At 43.5% G+C, this 20,231-nt stretch overlaps 2 protein-coding genes across 2 annotated transcripts in view; one reads left to right on the forward strand and one right to left on the reverse strand.

The window, feature by feature from the left end:
* The first annotated feature begins 40 nt into the window (after window positions 1–40).
* Window positions 41–5,240, forward strand: rdh1 (retinol dehydrogenase 1). Its single transcript, XM_068704305.1, has 7 exons — window positions 41–368; window positions 464–555; window positions 1,824–1,859; window positions 1,982–2,312; window positions 3,284–3,542; window positions 3,723–3,886; window positions 3,975–5,240. The coding sequence occupies exons 2-7, from the start codon at window positions 553–555 to the stop codon at window positions 4,199–4,201; spliced, it is 1,020 nt and encodes a 339-aa protein (XP_068560406.1). The 5' UTR covers window positions 41–368; window positions 464–552; the 3' UTR covers window positions 4,202–5,240.
* lrp2a (low density lipoprotein receptor-related protein 2a) overlaps window positions 5,219–20,231 on the reverse strand; it is a 50,014-nt gene continuing 35,001 nt past the window's right edge. Inside the window, 23 exon segments of the mRNA XM_068704320.1 lie at window positions 5,219–5,445; window positions 5,551–5,622; window positions 5,726–5,842; window positions 6,634–6,744; window positions 6,976–7,096; window positions 7,224–7,341; window positions 7,826–7,893; window positions 8,055–8,145; window positions 8,339–8,458; window positions 8,757–8,936; window positions 9,054–9,277; window positions 9,372–9,500; window positions 14,849–15,014; window positions 15,109–15,252; window positions 15,331–15,462; window positions 15,588–15,719; window positions 16,520–16,648; window positions 16,760–16,882; window positions 17,044–17,181; window positions 17,271–17,387; window positions 17,822–17,938; window positions 18,626–18,745; window positions 19,893–20,021. Coding sequence (XP_068560421.1) covers window positions 5,278–5,445; window positions 5,551–5,622; window positions 5,726–5,842; window positions 6,634–6,744; window positions 6,976–7,096; window positions 7,224–7,341; window positions 7,826–7,893; window positions 8,055–8,145; window positions 8,339–8,458; window positions 8,757–8,936; window positions 9,054–9,277; window positions 9,372–9,500; window positions 14,849–15,014; window positions 15,109–15,252; window positions 15,331–15,462; window positions 15,588–15,719; window positions 16,520–16,648; window positions 16,760–16,882; window positions 17,044–17,181; window positions 17,271–17,387; window positions 17,822–17,938; window positions 18,626–18,745; window positions 19,893–20,021 — 2,966 coding nt within the window. The 3' untranslated portion in view covers window positions 5,219–5,277.

Genomic DNA, 20,231 nt, shown 5'->3' on the forward strand with positions numbered 1-20,231 from the left:
TTGAAGGAATACACCATTGACAACATCATATAAACATTTTATGCATAATAAGCTTGTTTAGCTCTTAATTATGTCTCTGACTCCAGACATTATCATGTGTCGTATTGATTATAAGATCTCATTTAAATATATTACACATAATGGCCTTTGACCACAGTTAATGGCCTTTTCTTAAGTTATATGATTATTTTAATTAATGTCACAACTCAAACCAACTTCAAGCTTTTGTTCTTGATGGACTTTGACTCCTCTGCCTCTGTTTGAACCCGCTCTTCAAATACATAATGTTGATTTCATTTCAGCATCAAATACAGGGAACAACCTGTCACCTTTGGGCTGAGATGTTGTGTTCTCAGAGTGAATTTGAGGTAAAAGCAAAACCAAGTTGTCTATTACACAACCCAGTGTGTGTGAAATGTTTATCCCTGCTGTTATATCCACTATGGACCTTGACACTCTGCAGACGCCCTGAAAACAATCGTCCTACTCTGACACAACTTGAATGAGAACGGATTTTCGCGGTCAGTTATTCTTCGATGAAGAACTGTAGCCATGGTAGGTTTGCATTATTATTTTACACAATTTGAATCTGATAATTGGGTTTGATGCTAATTAGGAGCAAACAAACAATCTGGATATAAACTGTATTTTTGTTTATTTATGTAACTTAAAATAGTTTACACAAACCAGCTTATTGAGACAAGATGCCATCTGGTGGTTGAGTGGCAAATGTATTGTGTTAAAGGATCAGTTCACCAAAACCAAAATAAACTAATCGTACCTCTTGAGGTGTTTAGCTATGCAGATAGGTTTGGTTTAATCTGATCTCCACTAAGACTCAGTACAATAGAGGTGAATGGGGTTTTGTTTGTGGAAATACAAAGCTAATCCCTTATGTGATAATATATCATAGTGGTAGAGGAAGTATTCAAATCCTTTACTGAAGTCTAAAATGTAACCGCAATGCAAAATGCCTTCGAAAATGTGCTTAAAGTATCAAAAGTAAAACATATTTTAAAAGCTGATCTTGTGTTTTGTATAATGTAAAATCATAATCTGAAAAGTAACTGGTTACCAAAGGTGTCAGATCAATGTAGCAAAGGAAAAAGTGCAATATTTAAGTATATACTATATATATATATATATATATATATATATATATATATATATATATACTTTATATAAGTGTAAATATAAAATGTGAGTACTCAAGTAAAGTACAAGTATCTCAAAATTGTTTTGTTTATGTGAAAAGTTTGTTTTTACTTATTTGTTGTTTTGTTTAATGTCTATTTTTTTTCTCTTTTAAGTAAAACCCATGTAAAAGAGATGCTGAATCTCACATGGAAATATTCCTGGTAAAATAAATGTTACATTGAAAATATATATATTTTTTAAATGTGCTGAAATTAGTTCCAACTACTTCAACAACCAAAATCAGGTCTATGCCCCTTGGATTCTTTTGTTATTTGACAGAACTGAATCATTATTTGCTGGACACTGACATTGTGGATAGTCCCTTTTCTCTCATAGGCACAGAAAATGTAGACACCAGTATCCTGTCTAGTGGAAAGGTCCATTACTGCCATGGTCAGATTATCCCACTAGATGGCGCTAGAGCAGACATGAGCTGTAGTTAAAAACCCATTTATTTAGGACAATGCACAATGAACATTTTGAACTATGAGTTTGAAAGCATTTGGTGTTCTAGGTGACATGGGGGGTTGAAATGCTCTTTAATGTTTAATGTTTTATGTCTACTAGTGATGCATATGCCAAGTCAATTTTTACTTAAAATATACATCTCAACTTTCTCCCCTCAGGTGTTGACTGACAATCTGACGACATCTTTATTAGAGGTAAATTGATTTATCTCTTTATCTTATTTTCACCATTTCTATTAACCTTCTAAGCAGAATATGTAGGATATTTGGTAGGAAAAATTATGCATTAAGTCAAAGCTGTGGATTTTGTGTTTTAGGTAATCCAGTGCCACCTGGCTGTGACCTGTGCTTTACTGCTGCTCTTTCTCGCGGTCATCCGCTGGTACATCAGAGATTCCTACAAAGTGGATGGCTTCAACCAGAAGCACGTGTTCATCACCGGCTGTGACAGCGGCTTCGGGAATCTGCTGGCCAGGCAGCTGGATGGAAAAGGCCTCCACGTCGTGGCTGCGTGTCTCACAGAGAAAGGAGCAGCAGATTTGGCAGCATTGGCCTCCCCCAGACTGAAGACCGTTCTGCTGAATGTTACAGACAGCGCGAGCATCGGGAGGGCGGTGGAGTTTGTGAGCAAAGAGGTCGGAGAGCGAGGTGAGCCGGGCGGACAGCAGCGGGGGGTTCACACAGATAGGGTGCCAGTCAGAGTGAGGCACTGGGAGAGATAAAGGCAACCTGGATCATCCCATCATCAACCCATCCTCCTCCTCCTACTAGATAGGGAGAAAATACTTACCTCATAGTCTTTTTTTAAAGCCAGGAGCACTAAAGCTTCTCTAAAGTGTGTCTAAGAGTGTCAACTTTTTAGAAGCTTTTTAGACTTTATTGGAATGAGTGAACCTGTCTGGTCAGTCTCTGTTGGGTTGAGTAGTGGACATAACACAGTATATACAGTATGTGTTATATACTACTCTCCATAGTACTAGTTATATATCCTGCCATTTCAACACCGATTAGTGCCATTCCACCATAATTTCCTCTTCATAAAAAATGGTATAACTTTTCAGAATCAGACTTTACCAAAAAGTACATCTGGAGAGGATTTGTTTTTATAAGATTAAACATGTGCCATAGAAACAAATATGAATGCATTCAAACATAATATCTAAATTACTGGTAAAATAAGTAAAACAAATTTATAAATAAAACAATTAATCTATTAAGAAAATGATTGCTAGATTGATAAATAATGAAAATAATCATTAGTTGCAGGCCTAACATTAATACAAATACACAAATGCAAATGTGTTAAATGCTGATGCTGATGTGCAAAGATAGGAATTAGTGCCGCACAATCAGTGGTTTGGATAAAATTCACAGAATGTAAATATCAGTGATGTGCACATGTGTGTAATGTGAAGAGTACAGGGGGATCAAGGCTGTGAACTGTAGTTTAGAGTGCCTGATGCAAAGTGATGAGAATGAATTAAGCCAGTTGTAACTGTAAATACATTTTTTGTATTTGTGAGGATAATAAATCAAAACTTTGTCTTGTATCAACTTCAGAGAAATAAAGATCAACAGTGGACGTCTGCTGGTAAAGTTCAGGCCTCTATTCTCTGCAGGTCTGTGGGGTCTGGTAAACAATGCTGGCAGGGCCGTACCCATCGGGCCAACCGAATGGATGAAGTTGGAGGATTTCACAAAGGTTCTGGATGTAAATTTGATTGGAGTTATTGAGGTGACGCTCCAGTTTCTACCTCTGCTGAAAAAGGCCCAGGGCAGGGTGGTAAATGTGGCCAGTATTCTGGGCAGACTGTCTCTCACTGGTGGAGGATACTGCCTGTCCAAATGGGGAGTGGAAGCCTTCTCCGACAGCCTCAGGTAGTGGGAAGACAACAGATTTATCACACATTCTCTTAAAATAGGAAATACTTTAAGGGTGTTTTTAGAAACAAAACAAACCTGCGTATTCAGCATGAAATCATTCATTCACCTGCTCATCTCACTGAAAAGCTTTCCAGCTGCACAAAGGAAACACATTGTTTTGCTTCTTCTGCTCAGGAGGGACATGCATCGCTTTGGCATCAAAGTGAGCATTATCGAGCCTGGCTTCTTCAAAACCGGTGTTACCAGACTGGATCTTATTGAAGCTGACCTGAGGAGGCTGTGGACCCGCCTCCCTCAAGATGTCAAAGACTCCTATGGAAAGACATACTTTGATGACTGTGAGTGGAAGTGAAGTTGATGACATTCAGCAACAAATAGTTTAAAATGAAAATGATGAATTACTCCTCTGCTTTGTTTTTCTCTCAGATGTGAAAGCTCAGGGCTTCTCCATGGGCATCTTGTGCAGTGCAGATCTCTCCAAGGTGACCAGGTGTATGGAGCACGCGCTGACAGCTCGCTTCCCACGCACACGTTATGGTGCAGGCTGGGATGCCAAGTTCTTTTGGATTCCTCTGTCGTACCTCCCTTCATTTGTGTCAGACTTTGTTACCAACATGTTTCTTCCTTTACCTAAGGATCAAAGAAATGTCTAACAGGCAACTAAACTTAACTGTATGACAGATAGTTTTCAGAAAGTGATGAAATAAAATATATTGTGACAAGATTTTTAAAAAAAAGAAAAAAAGATTCAAGACAAGTGCTACAAAATAGGAAATTTATTAATTTCATGTCTCAGCAGCAGCAATTTAAACCATATGGGCAAGTTGTGAATGATCACACACACAGCTTTTATTGGGCTCATTATGATACAAATAAATCATTCTGTAAAGATTTTGTAAATTTATTCACCGTGTTTATAAAACGACCGTCTACCACTGCATCCTCAGGTCATGTGTTGCTCTTCAAGATAATCAACTACATAAATTTATTTCCATGCAAAACAAACATGGACACGTTCAAGTACTGCTCCAAACATTTTGGCCATTGTTCCAATATCATTACTAAAAAAATGATCATTTTGATTCAAATTCATAAGCAGTCAGGGAACATAATGAGTCTGATTAAGTACAATAAGTATGCCTCACACCCATTTTTTTTACTGTTACTGGAGCACATATCTTCAAAAAATTGAATGGCCAATTCTCTTTGTCTTGCTTTTGTTTAGTTTCCAGCCCTGAAATGAGGTATATAAACATGAAAGATGACATAAATACATCTTCAGTTTTGTTCAGTGGCAAAAAAAAAAATCATTTCTCAACACATTTCTCTGATAACCTTCAATCATATCAGTACTGTACATTCAGAATGCAGCTCACTTTGTATCTGTGTTATTGTGTTTATGTTGAACTATAGGATCTATTTCAAAGATATTTTCTGACAAAATTTTACTGTTCAAATTTACAAATATACAATTTATTTATCAACATTTCTATCAGCAGCTTCAGTGCAAAGATATACATATTGTACATCAGAATAAAGAAAACATTTACACAAGAATTGGCATAAGAAATGTCAGAAGGCATAGTCGCATGAGACTTTTATCTTCATTCTATAGAAATGTATTTCTCTTTCCTAAAACAATTTGAGTTTTTGTACACAGGCTGCATAAAAAAATAAATTCTGTGCAAAGTGTGTTTCTTTTTTTCGATTCCCGCCTGTGAGAGAGGGGTTATACGTCGCTGTCCTCTTTCACAAGGTTGGCTGTGTCTTTGAAACTGTCCTCAGTTGGCGAAAAGGTGCTCGGACGACTCTTCTGAGGTTTGGCGGGGGGGACAAACGGGGAGGGCTCTGGGGCAGAAGAGTCCCCAGTGCGTCCTACAGGCTTTTCATCCTTCATCTGTAAAACAATTCAGAGGGTAAACAAGCTGAAAGAACACCTGTACTTTCTGTTTTGTAATTTGTGTCTTAAGTTTTTCATTGAGACTACTGTGTAAAAATTTACCTCTGAATATGAAGGGTTTTCAAATGTGGTGCTTGGCTTTAATTTTTGCTTGAATATGCTCCACTTTGACTCCTGCAAACAGACACAAACAGTGAGGTGATAACACACTTAATAATAGCGATAATAATCTAGATTACATGGTTTTATATGCACATACTATATTTAAGAGAGTCACCTGCACAGGTTTGGTGCTGACAGAAGATGTGTTCACAATGCCCACACTCGGATCTCCGCGATACGCCGGGTTCACAAACTTGTTCTCCAACTGTTCACCACTCACATTTACAGTCACCTGTTAAGATTTAGGTAGTCAGGTCAGTCTCCTCAGTCATGATGATTGATCGAATTGGTTTAACTAATGATATTTTCTTTCATTTTGAATGGTTAATAAAATAATCAGGAGGCACACATACACACATGAATTCTCTGCAGGTGCTGGATAACAATTATCTGCAAAAAAAGACTCGAAAAGACCTGCATTTTTCTGTTATTGTACATGGACGTGACAATGTTTTTGTCCACAAACAGTCCAAGGACCTAAAGAAGCTGTCGTGGCCATGTAGAATAAAAGAAAAAATTGGAACGACACAGCAGTGTGTGGGTATTTTTTTTCTTTCTTTTCTTCATAATTTGGCAATGACAAGGATCTAATGGCCAGCAAACACATGCATACATATTATTCCTATCACTTAATGAACATCTGTAAAATATATTTTTTTTATCCTGAAAACAAAAATACCCATAGCATTATAAATCAAAGCCTTCAGTTTGTTAGCTTCAGCAGAAATCCACCATCACAGTTGCCCTCAAAATCAATAAAAAGTGATTTGGCCAGCAGTCCATTATTCACTATATTTTAATCAGATTTGTTCATAATGTATCACTTTGAGATGTTCTGCTCACAACCTCTGTGTGATTACAGTACAATGAAATACAAAATGAAGTGCATTTTGTTGTATTACTTACTATCATGATTTTAGAAAGATGTTATTATGCAACATTATGGAAGACTTAGTTTGGTGTTAATGTCATGTAACTCCATGTGGGAAATTCAAAAAATCATTGAGTCAATCATTGTTGTACCTGTGTGGCATGAATGACAGCAGGATCACCCGACACTCCAGGAGCTGTTGCGTATAACGGGTTCTCAAATGTGATTGGCTGCCTCCCAGCTTCCATGGCAAAATTATCATCCTATGAGGATATTATATTGATAAGATTGTTTTTTACATTCACTAAAACACACCATGAACTGTTTTTAAACATCTGCTTACATAAGCAGTTCTAGAGGGAGTGCTACAATTAAAGTTGTTAATAAATACCACATAAAGCATTAGGTTGTTAGTAAAAAGTGCTGATAGTACTACACACTTTCAGTGATTTGGGGAAATATTAACTGCTAACAAGCATCCTTTGAGGACTTACCATTTGCATGGCTGTGTCAATGAATGACACTCCAATGTGTGATGGTCCAAGGTCAACATTATCGCCAGAGCGAAACGTGACACCATTCCCTGTGTCGCCGGACTTAACCAGGCTGCTGAGGCTGGACAAAAGCAAAACACTTCAATTTGAACTTTGATCTTAATTCTGCATGCATCAACTTTAGCACAGTTGTGATTCATGAGTGCAAAACAGAGCGACACAAAGAGAGAAAAAAACAGCTACCTTACCTGGGTAGTTTGGGCATGGAGGGGATGAAAGATCCTGTTCGTTTGTAGTTGAGGAAAACCCCGACAGCCAAAGCTCCAGTGATGAGGATGATAATAACCGCCAGAAGAACAGCCACGGCTAAAGAAAAAGTATGCATGTTAGACCCCTGCAATAAGGTGTTGATCACAAAAGTTCCTACTGTAATAACATTTTGTCGACTAGTCCTTTACAGTTCATGTTCTTTGGCTGACCCATTTGTTTGCTAAACCATTAGAGAAGTTGAACAGTGATCAATTATAGTATTACTTGGCTATTTATTAAGCAAATGTATGCTTTTGGTCAGTCAACATCTCCACCAAATGCTGAGGCGGACCGTTTTTGGCCAAGCTTTGTGTGAATTCATCACATTTGGCCTTGATCTGCTCCAGTAAAGCCAACAGATTATGAATTAGTCACTGTGCAGCAGCTCCCACAGGTCAACCACTGCATGTGTGAAGGACTCCCACAGGTTGTGGTTGGAGGAATTTGTTTGGACAACTCTTTAAGTTAAAGGAGAGAAGAATTAAGTGCCATGAGAATAAATAAATAAATAAAAGCTTATATAATGGGTGAATTACAGTACCTGTTCCTGCTGGGGCACCTCTTGACTTCCCCATCTCACAATAGCTGCCCACATAACTGTATGGACATCTGCAGAAAGGCATGATAAACAGAATATTCCTAATTGGGAAAACAACACCTTGAAGCGTATTTCAAAGTAGTGGAATAGCACAAATATCAGGCATTTCTGGATATGACTGATGGAGAATTGATCAATCACTGGTGTGAATGGCACCAACAGCTAAACTCACTTGCACTTGGGCAGATCGCCTTCATCAGTGTAGCAGGTTCCACCATTCATGCATCTACATGCAGCGGGCATTGCAACGGGTGCCTCAATGGCTGCAGGAGCAAAAGCCAGGCATACACAAAATCAACAACAACAACAACAAAACAATATCACACCACAGTTTCACAGGAACACACAGGAGCAGGCAGGCACACGTGAAGAATGGATTTACGAATGCAAAATGAGATGCAGCACAACAGCTAACACAAGAGTGCAGGCAGCAGATGCACTCAGGCGTTTGCTTACCTGCATCACATTCATTGGAGTCAAACTGCACCAGAGAGGACCCTTGAGGGCAGGCGCAGGTGTATCCACCAGGCCGGAGGAGACAGAGGTGACTGCACACATTCTTACAAGGGTTGGGTACTGAAGAGGTAAGAGCACAAACAATAATACTGTTAGATATTGCTCAGAGCAGAGAATATATAATTGAATTTCATTTTTATTCAGATTTTAAGACATATCTGTAACTCTTTGTTATTGCTGCTTTTCTTGGCCCGGACACACATGGAATAAAAGGTTGTTAATCTCAATAAAGCTTACATAAAGATAAAAATATATATATATATATATATATATATAATTTCAAAACATAACTGTTATGTTACAGGCTATTTGTTACCGTAAACATTCTTTCTTTATATGAATCCCTCTGTGTTCTGACCTGACTGGTTGTGTCGTTGCTCCTGGTAAATGCGGACTTGAGTCAGCCAGGGGTTGATGGTTAGAACTTTGACTTTATGTCCTTTCCCAAACTTGTTAGTCTTCCACACTTCACCTTTCTCTTTTGTTGTCCAGTACACATGCCCCTCAAACACATCCAGACTGTAGGGATGACCAATGTCTGAAATGGAGAAAACACAACACTTTAAATCGCCTCCACTATTATTTAAATAAAATACTGGATAAAACACCATAAAACTGTTTTGTTTTTCTGCAGACTGGCTGTCAGTGTTATGACCTCCTGATATGACGATCTTCCGGTCTGTGCCATCGGGCTTCATGGACTCAATGATGTTTTCTTTGGAGTCACACCAGTAGATCCTATTTCCATTCAGATAGTCCTGAGCCAGCCCAGTAGGCCAGCCCAGGTCCTCCTCCTTCACCAGCACCTCTCTGTGCTGACCGTCCATCCACGCTGATTCTATTCTGGGTTTCCTGCCCCAGTCTGTCCAGTACATCATCCTGTCAACACAGAAATAATCAGAGACAAAACATTATTTTTTGTCTGGGTACAAATCCTCCTCAGACTGTACAAATACATTGTCTTGCTTCATACCCAAGTGATGGATTGACAATAATAGCAGCTGGCTGGTCCAGGTCTGCGTGGATCAACCACTTCCTGTACCGCCCATCCAGCTTGGCCACTTCAATTCGATTGGTTCCTGAATCTGTCCAGTAAATGTGCCTGTAAGGTGATAAATACATACTGTGTCACAACTTCAGCCAGGCTTTAGTTTTTCATTTGTCTGTCTCCTGTTTTGCCACACTAACTCTCATGTCATTTCAGAATCTGCCACTCCCCCCCGCTCTGCACTAATTGCTGATTTCATTTCACCTGGCCTGCCCCACCTCCATACTCACCTGCTCCTCATCAGCAATCAGCCCCTCAGTGTATATGTACCGGCCCATTTCCCTCAGTTCTCTGCCAGATTGTCTAGTGTGTTTCCCTTGCTATCCAGCAACCTGTCATTCCGATTCTGATCCTGATTATCCGTGTATTGACCTGCCTTTTTGGACTTTGGACCTTCTCTTTTGCCTGCTCCCACTGGATTTGTTTGCCACGCGGGTTACTACCTGGTTTGACATCTGCTGGTTATTAAACCCGGTTTCTACACCTGAACTGTTTTCTGTGTCGTGCTATTGGGTTCTTGTCTGTCGTTTTGTGATACCTGACAGTACAATCTGGCCAAAAATGAACCCAGCCGACATGGAGAAAATAAGGCAGGAAATGGCAGCACAAGCTGCTGCCCTACACCATCATGAGAAGCAATTCACCACTATGGCAACGGCTCTCCAGGAGACTTCTGCACGCCACAACCAACATTTGGAGGCTCTGCGCAATCAGCTTCAGCAGCTCATACAGCCCAGACAAACGCCAGCGGTTTCACCACCCACCAGTCCTTCTGTTCCCACTGTTCTGGGTCCAGAACCCCGCTTAAGTGCTCTGGAGCGCTTTTCTGGAGCTCCAGGTACCTGCCGCTCTTTTCTGACTTTGTGCAAATTGACTTTTGAACTTCAGCCTCTCACATATCCCACTGAGAGGTCAAGAGTGGCTTTCATGATCACCCAGCTTACTGGGCGGGCTCGGGACTGGGGCACCGCTGAGTGGGAGAAGCAGTCGGCTTTCTGTTCTTCTGTGACTGCCTTCTCTGAGGGTCTTCGGAAGGTGTTCGATCACGCTACCCCTGGTCGAGAGGCTGCTCGTGGACTGTTAAACCTGGTTCAGGGGAACCGGAGAGTGACTGATTATTCCATTGAGTTCCGGACACTTGCTGCGGAGAGTGACTGGAACGCTTCCTCCCTGACTGACGCTTTCTACAACGGCCTTTCTGATGGCATCAAGGATGAGCTGGCGGCTCGGGATCCTCCGACTGATTTGGACACGCTCGTCGCCACGGCCATCCGCATTGACGGGCGTCTCCAAGAAAGGAGACGAGAGAGAGCGCTGATCAGTACTCCCCGGAGCCTTCCACGTCCTCCATCGTCGCCTCCCACTTCAATGTTTTCTCCTCCCACCGGTGCCTCTGGAGACCCGGTTGAACCCATGCAACTTGGCCGGACCAGGCTGTCAGCGGCTGAACGACAGCGGCGCCAAAGGGAGAACTGCTGCATGTACTGTGGGCAGGGAGGTCATTATGTGTCTTCCTGTCCAGTAAAAGACAGGGCTCACCAGGAATCCAGAGGGCGCTGGTGAGCCATATCATGAACTCTGAAATGCCCTCTCGTCCACTACTTCACGCCCAGCTCAACTGTAATGGACAATCACACGCTGTCTCTGTCCTCATTGACTCCGGGGCCGATGCCAACCTTCTGGATCGTGGTCTTGCCATGCAACTGGGTATTAACCAGGAACCCTTGGTCGAGCCTATCAAGGCGACTGCTCTGGATGGGCGCCTCCTCTGCACAGTAACCCACCGCACTGTTCCTCTTCATCTGGGCATATCTGGTAACCACACTGAATCACTTACCTTTCACCTGATAAATACTCCTCAGCACCCAATCATCCTGGGGTTTCCTTGGTTAATAAAACATAATCCACATATTGACTGGGGGACTGGTTCCATTCTACAATGGAGTGAACATTGTCATGCGGTCTGTCTGAAATCTGCTTTGCTACCTGCCTTCAACACCTCTTCCTCTAATGAGCTCCCAGATCTCTCAGGTGTCCCATCCGAGTACTATGACATAAGGGAGGTGTTCAACAAAGTACGGGCCACATCGCTTCCCCCACACCGCCCGTACGATTGTGCCATTGACCTCCTCCCTGGCTCATCACCGCCAAGGGGGAGACTCTTTTCTCTGTCAGCCCCTGAAACCAAGGCCATGGACGACTACATTAACAACTCACTGGCAGCAGGCATCATCCGTCCCTCTTCATCCCCTGCTGGAGCCGGATTTTTCTTTGTGGATAAGAAGGACAAATCCCTCCGACCCTGCATCGATTACCGCGGTCTGAATGATGTCACCATTAAAAACCGGTACCCCCTCCCACTCATCTCTTCTGCATTTGAACTGTTACAAGGGTCTTCTGTGTTTACCAAGCTTGATCTCAGGAATGCCTATCACCTTGTTCGCATCCGGGAGGGGGATGAGTGGAAGACGGCGTTCAACACCCCTAGAGGCCACTATGAGTACCTGGTTATGCCTTTCGGACTCACTAATGCTCCTGCAATATTCCAAGCCTTAGTGAACGATGTGCTCCGGGATTTTCTCAATGTGTTTGTGTTTGTATATCTTGACGATATCCTCATCTTTTCAAAGACTGAACGGGAACATGTGCAGCATGTCCGCAGTGTTCTCCAGAGACTCCTAGAGAACCAGCTGTTTGTGAAAGTGGAGAAGTCTGAGTTCCATGCCACTGAGGTGTCGTTCCTGGGATACATCATTTCAGTTGGACGTATTCATATGGATCCCACCAAGGTTAAAGCGGTGGCGGATTGGCCGGTTCCCACCACTCGGAAGAAGCTTCAACAGTTCCTTGGGTTTGCCAATTTCTATCGTAGGTTTATCCGCAACTATAGTTCTGTGGCAGCTCCCCTGACAGCCCTCACCTCCCAGAAGATAGCCTTCCAATGGTCCCCTGCTGCAGAAAGGAGGTTCAAGGAGTTAAAATCACGGTTCTCTTCTGCTCCCATTCTCATCTTTCCAGATCCTGAACACCAGTTTGTTGTGGAAGTGGATGCGTCAGACTCCGGGGTGGGGGCAGTCCTGTCTCAGCGGTCAGCTGAGGACCAAAAGTTACACCCATGTGCTTTTTTCTCCCGCAAGTTGTCCCCAGCAGAAAGGAATTACGACGTCGGAAACCGGGAGTTACTGGCTGTCAAACTGGCTCTCGAGGAGTGGAGGCACTGGTTGGAGGGGGCAAAGCATCCGTTTGTGGTGTGGACAGACCACAAAAACCTGGAGTACATCCGGTCAGCCAAACGGTTGAACTCCCGTCAGGCCAGATGGGCATTATTCTTTAATCGTTTTGATTTTACCCTGTCTTATCGCCCAGGTACAAGGAACGTCAAACCAGATGCCCTGTCCCGTCAGTTCCAGTCAGACAACTGTCCCACACAGCCTGAGAGTATCCTCCCCACTAAGGTGGTCATCGGCGCAGTTACCTGGGACATTGTGGACAAGGTAAAACAGTCCCAGGCCAACCACCCGGCTCCCAGTGCCTGCCCTGATGATCGTCTGTATGTGCCTGTGAGTCTCCGCTCTCAGGTCCTCCAGTGGGGACATTCTTCTCGCCTTGCCTGTCACCCAGGGGTTAGGCGCACCCTAGCTCTGCTAAAACAACGTTTCTGGTGGGCTTCCATTGAAGAGGACACCAAGGAGTTTATCGCCGCTTGCCAGATTTGTGCTCAGCACAAGACTGCTCGCCATGCCCCTTCTGGTCTTCTTCAGCCACTGCCTATTCCTCATCGTCCATGGTCCCATGTCTCACTTGACTTTGTCACCGGACTGCCTCCCTCAGAGGGTAACACCACCATTCTGACTATTGTGGACAGATTTTCTAAGTCTGCTCAGTTTGTTCCGTTGCCAAAATTACCATCTGCCAAAGAAACAGCTGAACTTATGTTACATCATGTTTTCCGTCTGCACGGCCTCCCCTGTGATATTGTCTCAGACCGGGGGCCACAGTTCACTTCTCGTTTCTGGACAGTTTTGCCAGCTGTTGGGGGCCACGGTCAGCCTATCCTCTGGGTTCCATCCTCAATCCAACGGACAGACGGAACGGATGAACCAGGAAATGGAGACTGCCTTGCGTTGCATTGCATCCCAGACACCGACCTCCTGGTCCAAACAGCTTCTGTGGGTGGAGTATGCTCACAATACGCTTCCAAGCTCAGCAACAGGGCTTTCTCCTTTCCAGTGCTCTCGGGGATATCAACCTCCACTGTTCCCGGAGCAGGAGCGAGAGGCCAGGGTCCCATCTGTCCAGGCGTTCATCCAGCGCTGTCGGCGCACCTGGTGGCGGGCCCGTTCTGCTCTCCTGCGTTCGTCCAACCGGTACCAGAGAAATGCCAACCGCCGTCGGATCCCTGCACCCTGCTACACTCCTGGTCAGAAGGTTTGGCTGTCCACACATGACCTCCCACTCCGGGTAGAGTCTAGGAAGTTGGCCCCAAGGTTTGTGGGCCCGTTCTCCATCACTAAGGTCATCAACCCTGCTGCAGTCCGTCTCCGCCTTCCTCGCTCCATGAGAATTCATCCCACCTTTCATGTCTCAAAGATCAAACCCGTAAAGGAGAGCCAGCTCCAGCCCTCCTCCAGACCCCCGCCACCCCCCCGGCTCATTGACGGGGGTCCTGCTTACTCTGTCCATCGTCTCATCAAGTCACGACCGCGGGGAAGGGGTTTTCAATACCTGGTCGATTGGGAGGGTTATGGCCCTGAGGAGCGCTCATGGGTTCCAGCTCGTAACATCTTGGACCCTGACCTCATCTCAGCTTTCCATAGGGACCATCCTGACCAGCCCGGTGGGACGTCAGGAGCCGTCCCTAGAAGGGGAGGTTCTGTCACAACTTCAGCCAGGCTTTAGTTTTTCATTTGTCTGTCTCCTGTTTTGCCACACTAACTCTCATGTCATTTCAGAATCTGCCACTCCCCCCCGCTCTGCACTAATTGCTGATTTCATTTCACCTGGCCTGCCCCACCTCCATACTCACCTGCTCCTCATCAGCAATCAGCCCCTCAGTGTATATGTACCGGCCCATTTCCCTCAGTTCTCTGCCAGATTGTCTAGTGTGTTTCCCTTGCTATCCAGCAACCTGTCATTCCGATTCTGATCCTGATTATCCGTGTATTGACCTGCCTTTTTGGACTTTGGACCTTCTCTTTTGCCTGCTCCCACTGGATTTGTTTGCCACGCGGGTTACTACCTGGTTTGACATCTGCTGGTTATTAAACCCGGTTTCTACACCTGAACTGTTTTCTGTGTCGTGCTATTGGGTTCTTGTCTGTCGTTTTGTGATACCTGACATACTGAGCAACTGAACAAAATTCAGAGCAACCTCTGCAATGGTCATAATGTTGGTGAATTACCTGCCAACCCAGTCCACGGCGATGCCGTCAGGATTAGCGATGTATCTCAGGTTCAGATCCACCTCTTTCACTGGGTTGTTGCCGTAATCGTTAAATGTGGTCATGTAGGCGCGTTTGATGGAGCCAAACTCAGATCCCCGACCCAGAACTGTCCAGTACACAACACCTACAGATACACCAGGGGATAAAGGTTACCCAAACTTTTATATTCACTGCAGCCAACAACAGAAACATTCAAAGGTTTACAGTAGGAGTCTTACTGAGTCCTTGGCCCTCTGGATCCCATAGGTAGTCCAAGGCTTGGATGTGCTCAGCGTTGTCCACATAGTCTGAATACTGCTCAGAGGACAGGTTGAAACGACGGATGCGGACATTGTCTGGCAACAGCAGCACCGGTGGGTTTCCTGTACAGAAATTAACACACTAATAAAAGGGAACATTTGTAAAGAATTTTCTTATACGTGTGAATGCCGAGCTCTTACCCTGGGCAGCACACTCTGTCCCATGCGGCTCACCAAAAGAGAGAAAACCTTCAGCGCAAAAACACTCGTAGCTGCCCTTTGTGTTCTTGCAGTCTTGAGGACACGTGTCGTACACCTCACACTCATTCACATCTGTATCCAAAAGCAGAAGACATTAAGAAAGAGAAAAACTAAAATAAACTGAATGTAGAAAACTACTTCTGTGTCAGTGTTTAAATGAATTAAGTAAATGACTGACTAATTGATGTGACGTTTACCTTCACAAGAGTGTTTTTCTGTCATTCTGGGCTTATAGCCGTGCCTGCATGAACAGAGAATGCCTCCCTGCGTCAGGTCAGTACAGTTGTGTTCACAGATGTTGTCACTGCACGTGTGCCCGCTGCCATGGTCTGACAGGAGCAAAAACACTGTCAAACTAGACACTCACAAACAGTTTAGTACCGACAGTATGTGCTGTATTTATTCTTGCACCCAATCAGGTACAATCAAGTTGAAGTCAAATAAAATGACCGAAGAGGCTCATTGCATTAAAGGCATGGTGATGGTACTGAATCAATCCACCGTGAAATATGTCCATTTAAAGCTGCTACAAGGAACATTCATTTTGTGTTGATTTTGGCGTCGCTTGTCCATAAAAGCGGTACTGAAGCTACGAAAGCAGGTCAAAGACGGCAGAAAAGCCGGATCTGGGTCTGTCCACGATGGGCTGGTTGCTGCCAGAGGCCCCGGTGAAGTCTAAGCTGAGGGAGTTTCTAGTGATCCTGCATGATTTAGCCTGCTTTTGCAGAAATCCGACACGTTGGCACCGATGACAAGCATTAAGAATAACTATATAGAAATAACCAATCTTCTCGCTGATGGTCTCGTTTACTTATGTAGGTCAAATAGAGGAATCAGTATTAAATTGAGAGAGAATGTGTAATAACCAGTTAAATGTTGCTTACAGTTACTACAAATAGTCTGACTGAGCTAACTAAGCTCAATAAATGTAAACTTCTTTCCAGGCATATAAGAATGTTCATCCAGCATTTGAATGGTATCTTGTAAAATAAAAATAATAAAAAATTTAAATTTAGCTTTAACAGTTTTAGAAATGTTATGTATCACAATTTTGGTGAACCTGCAGAACGATATTTTTCACATTACAATTCATCATCATTACTAATATGCTCTTTGTTAATGTACTCACGGCAGCCCAGCTCATCAGACTGGTCTCCACAGTCATCATAATCATCACAGGCGTACTGCAGAGGGATGCATTGTCCATTACTGCATTTGTACTCATCATCTGAACAGGGTCCATGAGTGGGACTTTGACCTAGATATAAAGAAACATATCGACTCAAGAGACGCTGTAGATAAAAAAACAAAACATGACATCCGTTTGAGAATATAAATGAGACCATCAGCTACAAACTATTAAACTCACAGTTTTCCTGTTTCTCATCAGAGCCATCACCACAGTCATCGATGGAGTTACACAGCTCGTGGCTGTAGATGCAGCGGTTGTTGTCACAGCGAAAACGGAACGGAGCCTCACACTGGATTTCCACTGTGGACAAACAGAATGTCTAAAGAAAACCTCATAGCAAGAATTCAACACATTCACTTAAAAAATAGAGAGGCAATATTGAGTTTGCCAGATTCTTGGCAAACATCTGACAAGCTTTGGTTTTGTGTGTGCTTCACTTGTGACTGTTTGTTACTTCTTACAGCAGAGGTGAAGCTCCTCGTCTGAATCATCTCCACAGTCATTGTCTCCGTCACATTTCCAATGAGGCTGGACGCATATGTGGTTCTTGCACTCAAACAGAAATGGGGGGCAGTATGTGCCATTGGGATAGCGGGTCGCTGTCAGGAATACAAAAAACAAAAAAACAATGATTAACTAATTGTCGTAAAAGAGTTCACAGCAAAAACATTCAATGCAGGACACTTACGACAAGATGTCTCATCTGTGAAGTCCAGACAGTCGGCGTTGCCATCGCATTTGAAGCGCTCAGCGATACAGTGTCCACTGCCACACTGGAAGTATCCGGGATGACAAGTCCGCAACTCTGCAACACAGTCAAAGCAGCACACATTGAAGCATTACTTCACATAGAAATATGCACCACTCATGGAAAGGGGAGCACTTCTTCTTTGTCATGAAAGCAGTAAATACACACTGAGCATGTTGAATAAAAGTCTCACAGCACCTAAAATCCCCACATATTTTTCTTTATTGCTACATGGGAAATACTCTTTTATTTCATGTATCTCATGTAGAATAACTTCTATGTGATGCTCAGTTATCTGTCTTACTCTGTGTTCTACCAGCACTGGAAGGAAGAAATCCTTCAGTTGTAGCAATGAATAAACTATTATTGAATACTTCACTATTGGTGGTCCTGTCTGTTTATGCTTCAAAAGGTGAAGTTTTAGTGCTTCTTTGTTTAGTGCAGCCCTCCGTTACTCACAAACAGCCAGCCAACAAAGAGCCTCCACTTACCACAGTCCCTTTCATCCGAGTTGTCCTCACAGTCGTTGTCATGGTCACAGACCCAACGGTCGGGAATGCAGCGCAGATTTTCACAACGAAACTCGCTCTCTGTGCATGAGCGTGGAGCTGAGGGAAAATGGGAAAACAGAAAGTGTGGAATCAATCATGTGCAGGCTTAATTTAGTTTTTTAATTACATTTCCACTCCACAGACACAGTCTATTATTTTTCTATATATTATGACAAAAAACACCTTGACACACTCACACAAGCAGCATGTGCAGCCGTTACTCTGCAGTGAGCTCATGGGTTCACTGGAGACAAACTCTCCTGGCATCAGCAGCACAGCAACAAGGGGAGCGGTACCACCATGATTTAACCTCAGTCAATGTTGCTCCTTTGAGAAGCTACATTATCTCTATTAACTGGCATGTTCTCAGACATGTTTAAATTCTCCAGGGCAAAGGGTGACGGACTCCTTCACTCCCTCTCTCTGACACGCTGAGGACAGCCTGTTTCTCTTGCAGCTGATAAGACTACCTCTCTCCGCACTCAAGTAGAAGTGTCGAGCCTCTCACAAAACCTCCCTGCTGTCAGATAAAAAATGATAGCAGGACTATTCTTTAACATCAACACTCCTTTTTCATTTGGACAATTCACAGGAGCTGAGCTAAAATCCCCCACTAAACCTACTTAAAAGACACTTCAGTGACATCAAAACAATGAACCCAGTTTTTTTACTGTTCACACTCTCGTCAGTATTCAAACGCAACTTAATGATGTAACTTTATCAGTGACAGTGAGCAACACTCACTGCAGCTGCGTTCATCGGAGTTGTCCCCGCAGTCGTCATCCCCGTCACAACTCCATCTCAGCGGGATGCAGCGGTGGTTGTCACAGCGGAAGTCTCCGTTAGGATTACAGGTCACTTCATCTGGGAAAGGAGCAGGTACATGAAACTGATCAACATTTAGCATAACTTTTCTCCTCGCTGATGTTCTGGAAAATGACAGTGGTGGGGGATCAATCAAATGTACTTTGTTGCCAGTTTATTGGGTGCACCTTTTGAATTATACTGTGTGAAACATGTTTCTAATATTATGTCTACTGTCATTGCTTACAAACACGATGAACAAAATATTAGGAACACCTCTCAGTATGACATATTGCAGTTCAGGATCACTACAAAAAGAAGATGCTCCAGTAGATCATTTTATGAATAAGAGCAGCGCATTATGACTGAAAATGTTTAGGCTATTGAGTCATGGGGAAAATGTCAGTTTGAAATGAAAGGCATCTTGTTTTTTAATTAAACTGTAATAGTCATAGAGGGCGAAGAGCAGCGTTCCGAAGACAGATGGGTAAACTCTATCCATGCTAGTGTGTGTCTGTAGAGGATAAGAATGCAGGAGATGAGAAGCACAGACGGGAGAGGAGTGGAGGAGAGCTGGTCTGAGCCGTCTCTAACACACAATGCTGGGGGTCAAAGATAGCGCCGCGTTAGCTAGTCCTGCCCTCCTAGCCCTCCACCTGGCCCATCTGCTACATTCTTACAGGAAGATTAGCACTGATCTCCCGTCCTGCGCTGGCATGGCACTAATGGAGTCAGGGCCTCCGATAAGAGACAGGAGGGCCGCGGCAAGGGTGTTTGAATCGTAGCAAAGTACAAAGAGACTCGTGTGAACCCTGCCCCCACGCAAGGACAGAGCAACAACACACACACACACACACACACATATGTAGACCCATACCACCGGACAGCTCATAAATCTGTGGTGCTCTTAGGGAGAAGCAAATGGTGGGGGAGGGTGAGTGGTGAGACCCTCTCCATCAGCACCTCCCACTACCTCACTGTGTAATGTTCCACAGGAGGCTGAGGTGTTGGCTAATTGCCCCTCACTCACTCTGTGAACACATAATCTTATTTCCATGCTGTATAGTGTTTAATCTTCTGAGATCCCTGGAATCGTAAATGTGATAAATAATAAATAATAAACTGAAGCTTTAACATAAAGTTTTTGGGCATAGTCAATACTAATAACAAACAGTCTTCAAATTAGGGATGGTTGTCACAGACTCACCACAGCCCTGCTCATCACTGTGGTCTCTGCAGTCGTTGTTGCCATTGCAAACAGACCACAGTGGCACACAGCGATAGTTGGTCTTGCAGACAAACTCTGTGTGGTTGTCACATCGATGTTCTGGTCCCACTGTGGAGAAAACACCACAGTTATCAAGTAAAGGAGACAAAGACTGATGCACTTTTTTAAACATCAAGTTAAAAGAGCACTTATTGTATTCGTATTACTTTTTTGCACTAACTGTTTTTCTTGTTTCTGCCCTGTACTTTGGCTCTGAGTTATGCTCTGCTTCATGCTCTTAGATGCTTGTTTGGAAAAGGAAATGTACTTATGACTTCT

This window comes from Cebidichthys violaceus, unplaced genomic scaffold (genome assembly GCF_023349555.1).
Source record: "Cebidichthys violaceus isolate CVI_PGR_0920_01 unplaced genomic scaffold, fCebVio1.0.p SCAF_11, whole genome shotgun sequence".
NCBI classification, from domain to species: Eukaryota; Metazoa; Chordata; class Actinopteri; order Perciformes; family Stichaeidae; genus Cebidichthys; species Cebidichthys violaceus.